At 39.0% G+C, this 12,166-nt stretch overlaps 1 protein-coding gene across 6 annotated transcripts in view; it reads right to left on the bottom strand.

Annotated features, from left to right (window-relative positions):
• Positions 1–12,166, bottom strand: part of TASP1 (taspase 1) — a 185,411-nt gene that overhangs the window by 14,896 nt on the left and 158,349 nt on the right. For all 6 annotated transcript variants that reach the window (XR_009247487.1, XM_058679934.1, XM_058679932.1 and 3 more), the window contains one exon: positions 9,259–9,332. Coding sequence is in view for 5 of the 6 variants with exons in the window: in XM_058679934.1 (XP_058535917.1) it covers positions 9,259–9,332 (74 nt within the window). In the remaining variant the exon portion in view is untranslated. The remainder of the gene's footprint in view (positions 1–9,258; positions 9,333–12,166) is intronic.

Here is a 12,166-nt window from a genome sequence, read left to right as displayed (position 1 = left end):
ATTGGTTTATACTGTGAAGTCAGAGTTACGTTTTGTTTAACTGGAACACCACCATGATCTCCACAAGGGGAACAGAGAACCCCAGGAATATGGGTCACTGCAGTCAATCCAAAGAGTGCAATTCCAGTGTAACCAGGACCTATGGAGCCATGGGCAGTGAGGGCCCTGAGACATGCTCTACACCTTCCACTATCTTCTCTACAACCACTACCCACCATAAAACTGATGTAGTATCTTACATGCAACTCACTTCCATCATGCAATTTCTTCTGAGGATATAATCAAAGCATCAATACAATTCTTGCTTAAAGAGAAAGAAACTAAGGGTGAGTGAGTGTTGTTATCTGCCTTAGGTCACTTGGCAGGGGCTCCAGGACTGAAGACAAACTCTAAATTCAAAGCCCATTATCTTAACCATTCACTGTATGTTTCTTTATAGATAGTATTGTGAGTATTTCTTTCTTGAGACTTAAAAAAAAAGGCATAATTTACAATTTAAAAAAGGTACAGATGTAAAGCTGTTGGAGACTTTGGGAGTTTTTTTTACCTATGAAACTAAAACCTAAGCAGAAAGATTTTCCTTAGAAAACATTCCCTTTGATTCCATCACCATACCTTAGTTTTGCCAGTTCCTGAATATCACATACAAGGGATAATTTACTAAGGAGTCTTCTGTCTCTGGCTTCTTTTAACTCTAATAATGCTGCTTTTATTAAAGATATAACAATTTATTTATATAATTATAATGCTTTATCTTCTTCAAGGGAAGACTGTATTAAAGTTTTATAAAGTGCATTATTTAGGTAAATATTTAGGATATTTTATGAAGCTTTCAGATTGTAAGTTTGAGAATGGTTATGGTATTGTTTCTTGAGCTTTTGGCTAAGATCAAGATTTCTTACGTGATCATAACCAAAATGCTAACATAAATCAAGGAATAAAAGTTCAACATTCCTCAAAAAATAAGACTGCAATTCATAATCAAATACTTATTTCCATTTTATATTGATCTGATCTCTTACTGCATTTTTTATTTTGTATTCTGTAAAATATTTTATGAATAGAGGTCTTAAATAACTTTTTCTAATCTCTTTGGTCTCAATACCAGAAAATCATGCTTTAGCTTGGTGACAACAGAATGCAGGGTTTCCCAAACGGAGGCACAACTACAGTGCCAAATGCCTATCCTTGATTTTTTGAGACCAAGGTTTCCATCTGTATGAGGTAATATTTTAGTAACTTCTACAGGATTGGGTGAACTCTGCACTAGCAACAAGTCTGGTCTCCTTCCTTGCCGGTTACTGTGAAGCTGCAGAAGGCTGGCATGGACTTCCAAGGTAATCAGAGCCCGACACATGGAGGCGGCCTGGCGTTTTCTTCTGTCAGGGAACACTGCCTTGGCTTCAGCTGCTGAGGATGTGTCTTACATGTCTGACAGTGACAGTCCTCCAAGCTTTTTTTTTTTCAATTTGATCTTTTGCAATCATATGTCCTTTTAATATAAACTGGTATTCCTTCAAGTGTATGGACGGATTTGGAAATACTTGTTCTCTTAATGCTACTTAATTTCCCAATCCATGAACATGGTACTTCTCTTTTTTATTTAGGTTTTGACTTTTTTCTCTCAGCAAAGTTCTGTGATTTTTTTAAGAGACAGTATTGGCACATCACTTACTAGATTCACACCATCTCATCTGAGAAACACTATTTTTTTTATTTATTTATTTATTTTTTTTTTACTCTTAACTCCTCAAATTTTTGCCTTCTGTTGCTTTGACTTGTTTTATTGTACTGGTTAGAAGTCCCAGTGAAATAGTGAATAGAAGTTATAAAGAGTAGATCTTCCATCCGATGGTTCACTCTCCAAGCAGCTGCAACAACTAGAGTTTAGCCAATCCAAAGCCAGGAGCCAGGAGCTCTTCCAGGTCTCCCACACGGGTGCAGGGTCCCAAGGCTTTGGGCCTTCCTCGACTGCTTTTCCAGGCCACAGGCAGGGAGCTGGATGGGAAGTGGGGCTGCCGGGATTAGAACCGGCGCCCATATGGAATCCCCGTGCATGTAAGGTGAGGACTTTAACCACTATGCTATTGCACCGGGCCCAACAGGATCCTATTTTAATAACATTTTTTAACATAATTACTGATATGGCTAAAATCAAGTGTTTTGGCATTTGACCTGTTTGTTTTGTATGCTGTTTGCTTTTCTGTTCCTTTTTTCTTGCCTACTTTACAGTCTAATATTTCTTTTTTTAATTTATTTAATTTATTTTTTTAAATTTATTCATTAATTACATTTTATTACGTGACAGTTTCATAGGTACTGGGATTCTCCCCACCCTTCCCCAAACCCTCCCCCCATGGTGGATTCCTCCATCTTGATGTATAGCCACAGCTCAAGTTCAGTTGGGATTCCCTCACTGCAAGCATACACCTTACCTAGAGTGCATCCTATTGTCCAGTCAAGTTCAACGGCTCCTTAGTGAGGCCCTCTCCGGTCTGAAGGCAGAGCCAGCAGAGTATCTTAACATATCCTTTCAGGTCTTTTACTGAACTTCTTAACTCTAATTTTTAGGGTCCTATTTAAACTTGTTACTCTAGAAATTAACTAACTAGCCTAATCACAACGTACCTTCAGACAGCACACTTTTTCAAAAGCAAAGTACGGGCTTCACAGGCACAGAATTCCAACTGCACATGGGTTAGGTACTGCTTGTTCAAGTCCCACAGCTTTCACTCTCGACAGTAACCTTAAATTTATTTTCTTCTTTATGCTTATGTTTGTCATTCCTATTGACTCATTTTCTAAAATCTCACCTTAATCCTACCTTAAGTACATCAAATATTTTTTCCCATATTACATTTTTTAGTCATGTCATTTCCACTGAAAACATTTATAATTTCATTGTTCTGGATCATATGTGGTTAAAAGCACTCACTAATTTTTCCCTTCACCACAAATCATTTTCTTGCTTTTTTTTCCAGGGGGTTCTTAATTTTATTGTATATTACAATATGTAAAAGAATAGAATATAGCATTGAAGTAAAGAATATGTAGCCTAAGAAAATAGTACACCCCTTCCTGTAGGTTAGGACTTGAAGTCAACATGATCTCTAGTTGAGCTAACGCTAGGCTTTGTGCTGTTTTAAATTCAATCTGGTACCGGCTAAGTTTTGAGGTCTGGATCAGGAACTTCCCTTAAGCAAGGTTTGGGATGTGAGCTGTGGCAAGACTCTAGAGATTTCTCAGTTCTTACAGTCCTGCTGCCAACATTCCACCAGGGGCAATTCTCTTACTGGCCACCCACCAGCTTTCTGAGTTGCTAAAGTATTGCTGTGTTCTTTTTAACTTTCTCCTTGACACACTTCTTCACCCTGCTGCCATGGCCCAGCTTTCAGAAGTAAGTTACCTTTCCAAGGAAGAACAAATCAGGGGTGGGAAAAGTTGCTTTGTTTTTGTTTTGATCATCTATTTTGCTTTATCCCAGATTGTGCTGGCAACTGTTGTGCACCTGGTAAGTAGTCACTCTGACTGGGAGGGGGAAGATTGGCAGTCAGTCATCCTATTTCACCTCCAGTCTTTCTCAGGCCATTACCATGTACTAAGGGAAATTCCCATTCTCTGCTCCAAGTCCTTGCTGCCCCACCATTTGCTGATGACTTTCAAGGGAAATGCTGCTGGTGCGTACAGGATCACGCTGTGGCTGGAGCCTTTCAGGATCCTGATCTGCATGTGGGCTCACGTGCAGCCACTAACAGTTTCTTACAGTTTCGGCTGGTTTCTGTTTACACTCACTGATGTCACTTCTGCTCCTCCTGAGACGCCAGGGCATGAAGTAATCGAGATATTTTTGTTTCAAGGGAGGGTTTATCTTTTTCTGAAATTCGTATTTTTGGTAGTTTTCACATTTCTCATTGGGGAAATGTAAATCCAGCCCCAATAACACCTTATTCCAGTTAGACTGGCTATTACCACAAGACACAAGACAACAAGCACTGCTGAGGATCTGGAGAAAGAGGGCTGTTTACACACTCCTGGCAGGGGTGTAAATCAGCACAGCTATTTAGGAAAACAATGTATAGGTTCTGAAAAACTTAAAAATAGTACTCCCGTGTGAAGTAGTAATCCCTCAAGTGGGTATATACCCGAAGGAGATGGAATCAGTAAGCCGAAAAGATGTCTACATCCCCATGTTTCTTGTCGTGATACTCATAAAAGATTAAGAAATGGATACAACCAAAGTGTGTGTCTGCTAAGGAAAGGATAAAGAAAATGTGGAATACCCACATGATGGGATACTATTTTTTCACAGAGCAAGGAAGAAATCCTGCCATTTGCAACAACATGGCTAGAACTGGAGGTCACCGTGTTCAGTGAAAGAAGCCAGCAGGGAAGACAAACACTGCCTGGTTTACCGACACGTAGCATGTTATAAGGGTTGAGATTACATCAGTGAGTAGCAGAGGCTGGGGAACCGAGGGAAAAGAAGAATGGGAAAAGGCAGAACAGCAGGAACAAAGTTACAGCCAGATAAGAGAAATAAAATTTCTGGTGTTCTACTTCATACTAGGGATGCTAGACAACAACAATATACTGTATATTTTTAAAATACTAGAAGAAAGGATTTGGAATGTTTTGTCACAATGAAATGACAAGTGTTTGAGTCAAATGTGATTACTCTGGCTGAAATATTAAGCCTTACACACATGTATTGAAACAGGACATGGCAGCCCATAAATCCATGTAATTTTTACATGTCAAAGAAAGCATGCTAAGAATCATCTTGATGAAATCGTACATGATAGGACACGGTACACCAGGATTGCAAAAGTGGGACGGCAACATTTCCTCTGTGCAATGCAAACGTGGAGTTAGAAAGCTGTGGACTAGGTACGACATCAAGGATATGCACGGTCCCCTGCACCCACACAATGCTTTGCCTCTTTGTTCTTATCATGCCTCATCCCAAGAAGCATTTGCCTAAGGTAAAGAAAGGATTTAAGGTCTTCATGTTACAGATAAAGCATCTGAGAGCCCAAGCATCAGTGTGACCATGGCTTGCAATGTGCAAGCAGTGCCTTAGAAACCCTGGCTTTGTCCTGGTCCTGCTAAAGAAACGAATCACACATGCCAAGGACAGGAATCCTGGAATGACCTGGCGAACTTTCTTATTTGGGAGACTTCACAAGTATGAAAAAGGAAGATGCTCCTAAGAACAAAATGTAAATCTTGAGTGGTGCAGACTCCATCCTGTATCACTACCATGTGGCACAGGGTTCAGGACCAAGAGCAGGGGAAGATCACAAATCAGTATTTGTTGAGTAAACAAAAAAGTAAAAATAAGCAGCTAGACTAGTATTCTAAGAGGTGACCTCAGGTGACACTGTCCTCATAATGAAAGGGAATTTCTCTTAGAGCCAGTGGGAAAACAAAAGACTTACTACTACATAAAGATGCTGTCAAATATTTTAAGACAAAACTGTAATTTTTGTCAATCTAGTCAGTAATTCGAGGTAAAAGAGGCACTAGTTTGAGGCCGTATAACTATTCATTCGATAAGCACTTGGGTGGAAACCAGGACGCTATTTCCTTGAACTACATTATTTCCAGTATAAGGACCAAAGAATCAAATGTGCTGTATAATATCCCAAAATAATACATCCTGAATTTTCTTTTTTGAAAATAATTTAAGAGTTATATTAGGAGTTAACAAGCACCCATGCATTCCTTATGAAGCTTTACTATTATTGTTTGCATTAAAATTTGCTTTGTATTCATCCATCTATGCACGTATTTTTTTCATAATCACTTAGAATATACTGTTTACATTGTATCTCTTTGCCCCTATATCATCAACATGTATTTTTTGGAGAATAAATATGTCTCATTTTACACAATATCTTCAGTACCTTTAACAATGCAGTAACACCTCTTACTATCCACATTCCAACTTTGCAAATAGAAATAATGTTTAGAGTTTTCCTCATTCCCCCACATATGAGCCATTCTAAGACCAGTTAACACATTTAGTTGTTACATATATTATTGCCATTTAATCTGCTACATTTCTGTAGCCTTTCATAAATGGCACTGCTGATTTTAAAGAAAACAGCTTCTCTTTTCTACATTAATAGCATGCCCTTCATTTTACATTTGTCAGGTGTTTCTTTATGATGCAGTTCAGGTTATACACTTCCAGAATGAACACTGCACATGTGTCACTGTGTCTTTTATCACATCCGGAGGTGCACAGCGTCCATCTTCTCCTCACTGGGGGTATTACTTTTGATCACACGGGAGAGAAGTTTCATGATTTCTCTGTTGTCCAGTTATTTTTCCTTGAAACCAATAAAGTCTGTGGAGGGACACTTTAAGACCTATAAAATAGCTTATTCCTTCTCAGTGATAAATTTTCCTTATTGTTTTAAAAAGTGACCTCTATCTAGCAAAACAAACCTAGTCAGTTAACTTGAACAGTTCACTTGCCAGTTTCGGTATCTTTTATCATAGTAGTCCACGCACACTCACTGCAGATGTACGCCTTGAGCTCAGTGATTCTGCCACAGCGGCCAGAAAACAGGGGCATTAAGGAGGTAGTTCTGAGTATCAGTTTCATTAAAAGAATGTAAACTTGGGTCGATATTGGGTGGCCATTTCCCATACCCCGGTGGCTGGGGTGACTGGGAGGCTACATGTGGCCTCTTCCCTGGTCTCCCTGATCTCTCCAGACACAGGAAAAAGAAATGGAAAACCTGGAAACAATGATCACACCCCCCAAATGCAATGTTAGAGCTCCCTTTCTTATTTTCTTTTTTTGTTTCTGAACCCAGCTTCTCATGTATAATTTAGTTTTACTTATAATGTAATAAAATATCAGCCTTTATGACCATAGGAGGACTTTTTAAAATCTAGAATTCAGCAACCAAAGCATCATGTTTTTGCATTTTGTAGTTCACGGGCCCAAAGGAGGAAGAAACGGAGAGTCACAAATTTTCTACAAGCAAGGTCAAAGACACAATTTGCAAGTGAGACAAGAGGGGTGGCTCTATCTTTTGGCCGAACTGCTAGCTGGAGAATTTACGAACAGCATGAAAACTATGTCTACCAGATGTCAAGCAATAGCCACTAAAGGACACTGTAGGACTCGCTGCCCGTGGTTACCCATGTTTTGTGTTAAAAGGTAAGGTGTCTTCCACAGGCCACCAGCAGGGAAAATGAGAGCATTTCCCTATAGAAAACTTAATCGGATGACCTGTATCCCACCAGGTTGGCTTCATTGCGAAAGGCTACCTAATGATGTTCTTTCATTACAAAGCAATCTTAGTTCAGAATCACCCTGTAAGGGGCGAGAGAAAACTCAACTGCTGCAAGCCATTCTTGTGTAAGGCCTCCTGTGACTTACAGGCTTGTTGTATATTCAGGAACTGTGTTTGTCATTAAGGAAAAATGTTCTAAAAATTCTTATTGGAATAACCATGCTTCCACTCATAGTTTAAACTCATGCTATTCAGAATAGTAACCACTAGCAACCTGTAGCTACAGAAATTGAAATTAAGATTTAAAAAGTCAGTTCTTCAGTCACACTAGCCCCATTTCAAGTGTTCAACAGTTACACATGACTAGTGAACACCAAATGAAACAGCATAGACATAACACATTTCCAATGTCACATAAACTTCTATAATCAAATATATACTTATATGCTCATCGATGAGGTGTATAACAGAGACTAGCATACTGGGAAGTAAAGTTCAGCTCTACGTGCCCCTCTACTCTTGAATAAAAGCAGGAACTCCCAACGAAACATGAAAACACACCTGCACAGTATGAAACCAGATTTTCCATCCTTGGCTATACCTACCATGTCACGACACATTTCAATAACAGAAAGTTAAACTTTCAACTGCTACTAAGGGACTATACCACTAGGATAATTTGGGGGAAAATCGGAAGGGAGGGAGGAGAGGATGAGCGAAGAACTGCTATACCTACCAGACTGTATCATGGTAAATAATACACATGAATAATGAAAAGGGTAACTGTAATTCTCTGCTCTAAGTAGTATGCAAAAAAAAATCTTTATGCCTTTTCTGAAGAAATAGCTCTGTGACAAGGGAATCTTCAAAAAGTTTATAGAAAATGTACACTATGAGAGATTACAAAAATCTTCTGTTCCAAAATAAACTTCTACTTTGATTCCATTTTCCATGAGATTTTTTTTTTTCAGCCTCTCTTACTGGTCAGTCTCTGATAAGACATCCTTATACAGAGAAGCTACTGCCCTGCTGAATGGGGCTCAGTCTGGATGAATGTCACATGACAGCTGAGCAATAAACTAGTTTTTATCACTTTTATCCTTTGTTAATCACTAAATCTGCATCAGACACTTTGTCAGAAGTTTCCTTCCTTTATATTTCAAATACATAGAATAAATCACTTACTTTAAAGAAAAGGTTGCTCAATTTCCACAGCTTTGAAACGTGTACTCTAATGTCAAGTACCATCAGAAGCCACAACTGTTTCTAAAAGCTTGACAAACAAAGAGTGTGAGGCCAATATAAAATGAAATCTACAAATGATATTTCCTTCTCTGAGGATCAACTCCCATGAGTTCAGAGAAATCAAGAGATTCTAGCAGTGATGCACCAATACCTATGTGAATGGTGTGACTTACTGAGAGGGTGTGTGTGTGTGTGTGTACGTGCCTGTGGCACACAAAGCCACCGAAACTGGACTGCCCATGAAGGTTTCAAGCCAGGGATGGCAAACCCCACGGGCACACAAGCCAGGCTGTCAGCCACCTCAGATGCGTCACACACACGTCCCGGGGGTTAAGCTCTCTTTGCCTCAGTTGTCTCTATCTAGTCTGACATTTCTTGAACAAGCACCCAGACATGTCAGCACACCAGCTTTATGCTCATTTTCTCTTCCCAATCTCCTACTGCCTCTTTTTTAACTCTTTCCAGTGAAGAGGAGCAAACTGGGAAAAATAAAAGGTTTTTTCCTCATCCCCACTTGTTCTTCCACCAAATACAAAAAAGATCTGTGGTCTTCCTTTGGGACCATTAACTGTTATTAATCAGATTTTTACTATGCCTGAAACTTAGGAGTAAGGAAAATCAGATTTTTACGAACACCATACAGCTATTGCCTAAGAAAGACTAAATAAAAAAAAAATTCCCGCATAACAGCTTGGCTGGTTAAAGGCTTGTGCAACGGCTCCAGGGTTCTCAGGTTATGACTTAAATGTTTCCCACTTACCTTGGCCTTCCCATCCTGGGCTGACATATATCCAACACACATGCTCTCTGTCGTGTGGCTCCACAGAAATTCCACTGCCATGAAAGAGAACACACATACGTACATTCAGATCACACATGGAAAAGAAATCTCTGCTTTTTAACAGAACAGTTAAAGATAGCTTTATATTTCACACACTCAGTTCCACCACTTTCCATTTGCTCCTTCATAAATGTCAAGATGATTTAGTACTCAAAACTGCGTAATGCCATTTACTGTGAAATGAAAAATGTATTTCTTTCTTGTCAAAACTTATGATTATTATATGTAAAATAAATGCTCTTCTGTTTGAAACTTGTAACATTAAACACACATACACAAATGCATACTGTACAGTGCCCTAGTAAATGTAATATTCCATAGCAGAGTTTCTTTTAAAATTTACACACACACACACAGAGTCTTGACTTCTAAACATCATTCTCCATGAAAGTGCAACATTTCCTTAGAGAAATGTCAATTCAAGAACTGGGCCAGAGAAAATACTACATGAATCTGGAACATCATTTTGTGCCAGAGTGTAAGGAAATGCCAAAAGAATGAAGAAGACTTACGAAAGCCATCCACAGTTCAGTCGGAAAGGCCCCCACTGACCAATTCCATGTCCATCAAAATAAATAACATGACTAATGAATTATAATCACTACACAAAGAAGAACTTGTGAGTCCACAGTGATCCAAGCCAATAAATTAGCAAAGGAAGGGGCAGCCAAAGCTCTTCCTTGCAGCAAAATGCCAACTAATAAACACAACACAAAGTGCCCCAGGTGAAAATTGAAGGTAGACAGGCTATTTACATACCTCCAAGTATTTCTCCACAATCATTTAAAAAAAAACACAGAAGGAAACTGTAAGTTCACTGTGGTATTCCAACCTGATCAGATGATTGGATCTAACATCACCAATTAAAGCATAAATTTACACCATGTGCCTTTTGATATGACATCCTGAGACACAATACCACTTCTGCAGCATCCCTCCCTGAACAGCATAATAAGAACTGAATGGGGGAATCACCAAACGTGACAGAGCAATACTGGTTCAAAGGTGGGCACTGGACCCAGCCGTTTTTAGGAGCATCCCATATTAGAGTGCTGGGTTTGGGTCCCGGCTTCACTTCCGATTGCAGTTTCCTGCTAATGTGCATCCTACAAAGTAAGAAGTGATGGCTTAGGGTTGGGACTCTGATACCCATACGGGAGACCTGAATTAAGTTCTCAGTTCCTGGCTATGACTTGGCTGAAGCTCAGCTGCAGCAGACACCTGGGGGAATGAACCAGCAGACGGAAGAAGGGAAGATATCTGTCTCTCACTTTCTTAAATAAATATGTAATAAACAAACAGCTGGCTCCAGCTCTTCAAAAATGCAAGTGAAAAAATATAAAGAAGGCAAGAAAGAGTTCCTGTTCCAAAGAGGCATAATTGCATACAAGGTGTCAGCCTGGCTTGTATTCTGAACTAGAAGGGTGGGGACATTATAAAGGGACAGTAATGAGACAAGTGATGGACTGCATGTGCAATAGTAATGTTCTCCCGACAGCAAGTGTGATGCTCTGGATTACTGCACTCTGAATATTTACAAGAGTGACCTTGTTCTTAAGGACTACACACAGAAGAATTAAAAGAGCCTATGATTGTCACTTAGCTCTGAAATATTTCTTTTTAAAAAAATGTGTGTGTTTGGGGAAAAGAGAAGGGAGACAGAGAGGAGAGAGAAATGAAAGGCATAGAAAAAAAGATACAATGGGAAAAATTAATAGAAAAAAGATACAATGGGAAAAAAGATACAATGGGAAAAAAGATACAATGGGAAAAATGAAACCCGCAGAAACCACAGGTGTCTCGTGCTACTCTTGCAATTTTTCTGTAAAATTACATCTCAATGAAAAGTTACAAAAAGAAAAACTCAAGCCCATATATACATAGAACTGTTCACCTCCAGTACCTATTTTCAAAATTCTTAGTTCTTTCTCAGGTATTTGAGTTTTTATGCCGTTCTGCCTTCCCTGATGATAAAACTACATCGCTCAACACTAAACTGCCTCTGTCCCAGGCCACTTGTCTGTTTAGATATCCAAGCCAATGACGCCTGAATACAAGGGTTTGAGTTGACACACAATTGTGGATCAGTGAGCTTGGACTCTGAAGGCTTTGCCAGACATGTGGGAAGGAAAGAAGCAGTAAAAGGGCAAAACTGAGTTCCAGAGATACATGGCTCATTCCCTCCTCATTAATTAATTACCCAACCTGCCAACCTGCTCACCAGACGCTCTGCTGGGGAGGGCAGGAACACAACATCACGCGAGGCACAAAGCTCTCTTTACCAGATGTTTCTTCTTCCCCACACATCTGCTTTGAACTTCAAATATCTTGAAGCCCAGGGCAAGGTCTGGATATTCTAAATCGCTGAACAGAGCAAAGGCACTAAGTCTAACCAAAGTCCCCTACTCAACTGACAATAAATTATATTCAAATACAAAGTTAGGGCATTTATAAAACCTCAACTTCTTCCCATATCAAAAATATCAATGTGGAAACACTTTTTAAAATTCCACAGAAATCTTGAGAGCGAGTCATAAAAAGTTTCACAGTTTTTAAGACAATCTAAAAAAGTTCAATGTACTATCCTCCCCTAAAAATTTCAGCCTTCTTTCAAAAATATACACATAAAGTTTAAATTTACATATAAAGCAGCATTGCAAAACTTCACAAAATATGTCCTTTTTTGTTAAAGGGTTTTCAATTAAACTTTTAGATAAAGTTTAGTAGTTCTTAAAGAAAGTAATCCAACTTTTTTAGAAAAAAATCATTATTTATTGTTTTTATATATACTTACTATTCCTGTCTCACCCCCCAAAAGTAATTTAAC

This window comes from Ochotona princeps, chromosome 22, assembly GCF_030435755.1.
Source record: "Ochotona princeps isolate mOchPri1 chromosome 22, mOchPri1.hap1, whole genome shotgun sequence".
Lineage (NCBI taxonomy): Eukaryota > Metazoa > Chordata > Mammalia > Lagomorpha > Ochotonidae > Ochotona > Ochotona princeps.
This window is presented reverse-complemented; position numbering and strand designations above follow the sequence as displayed.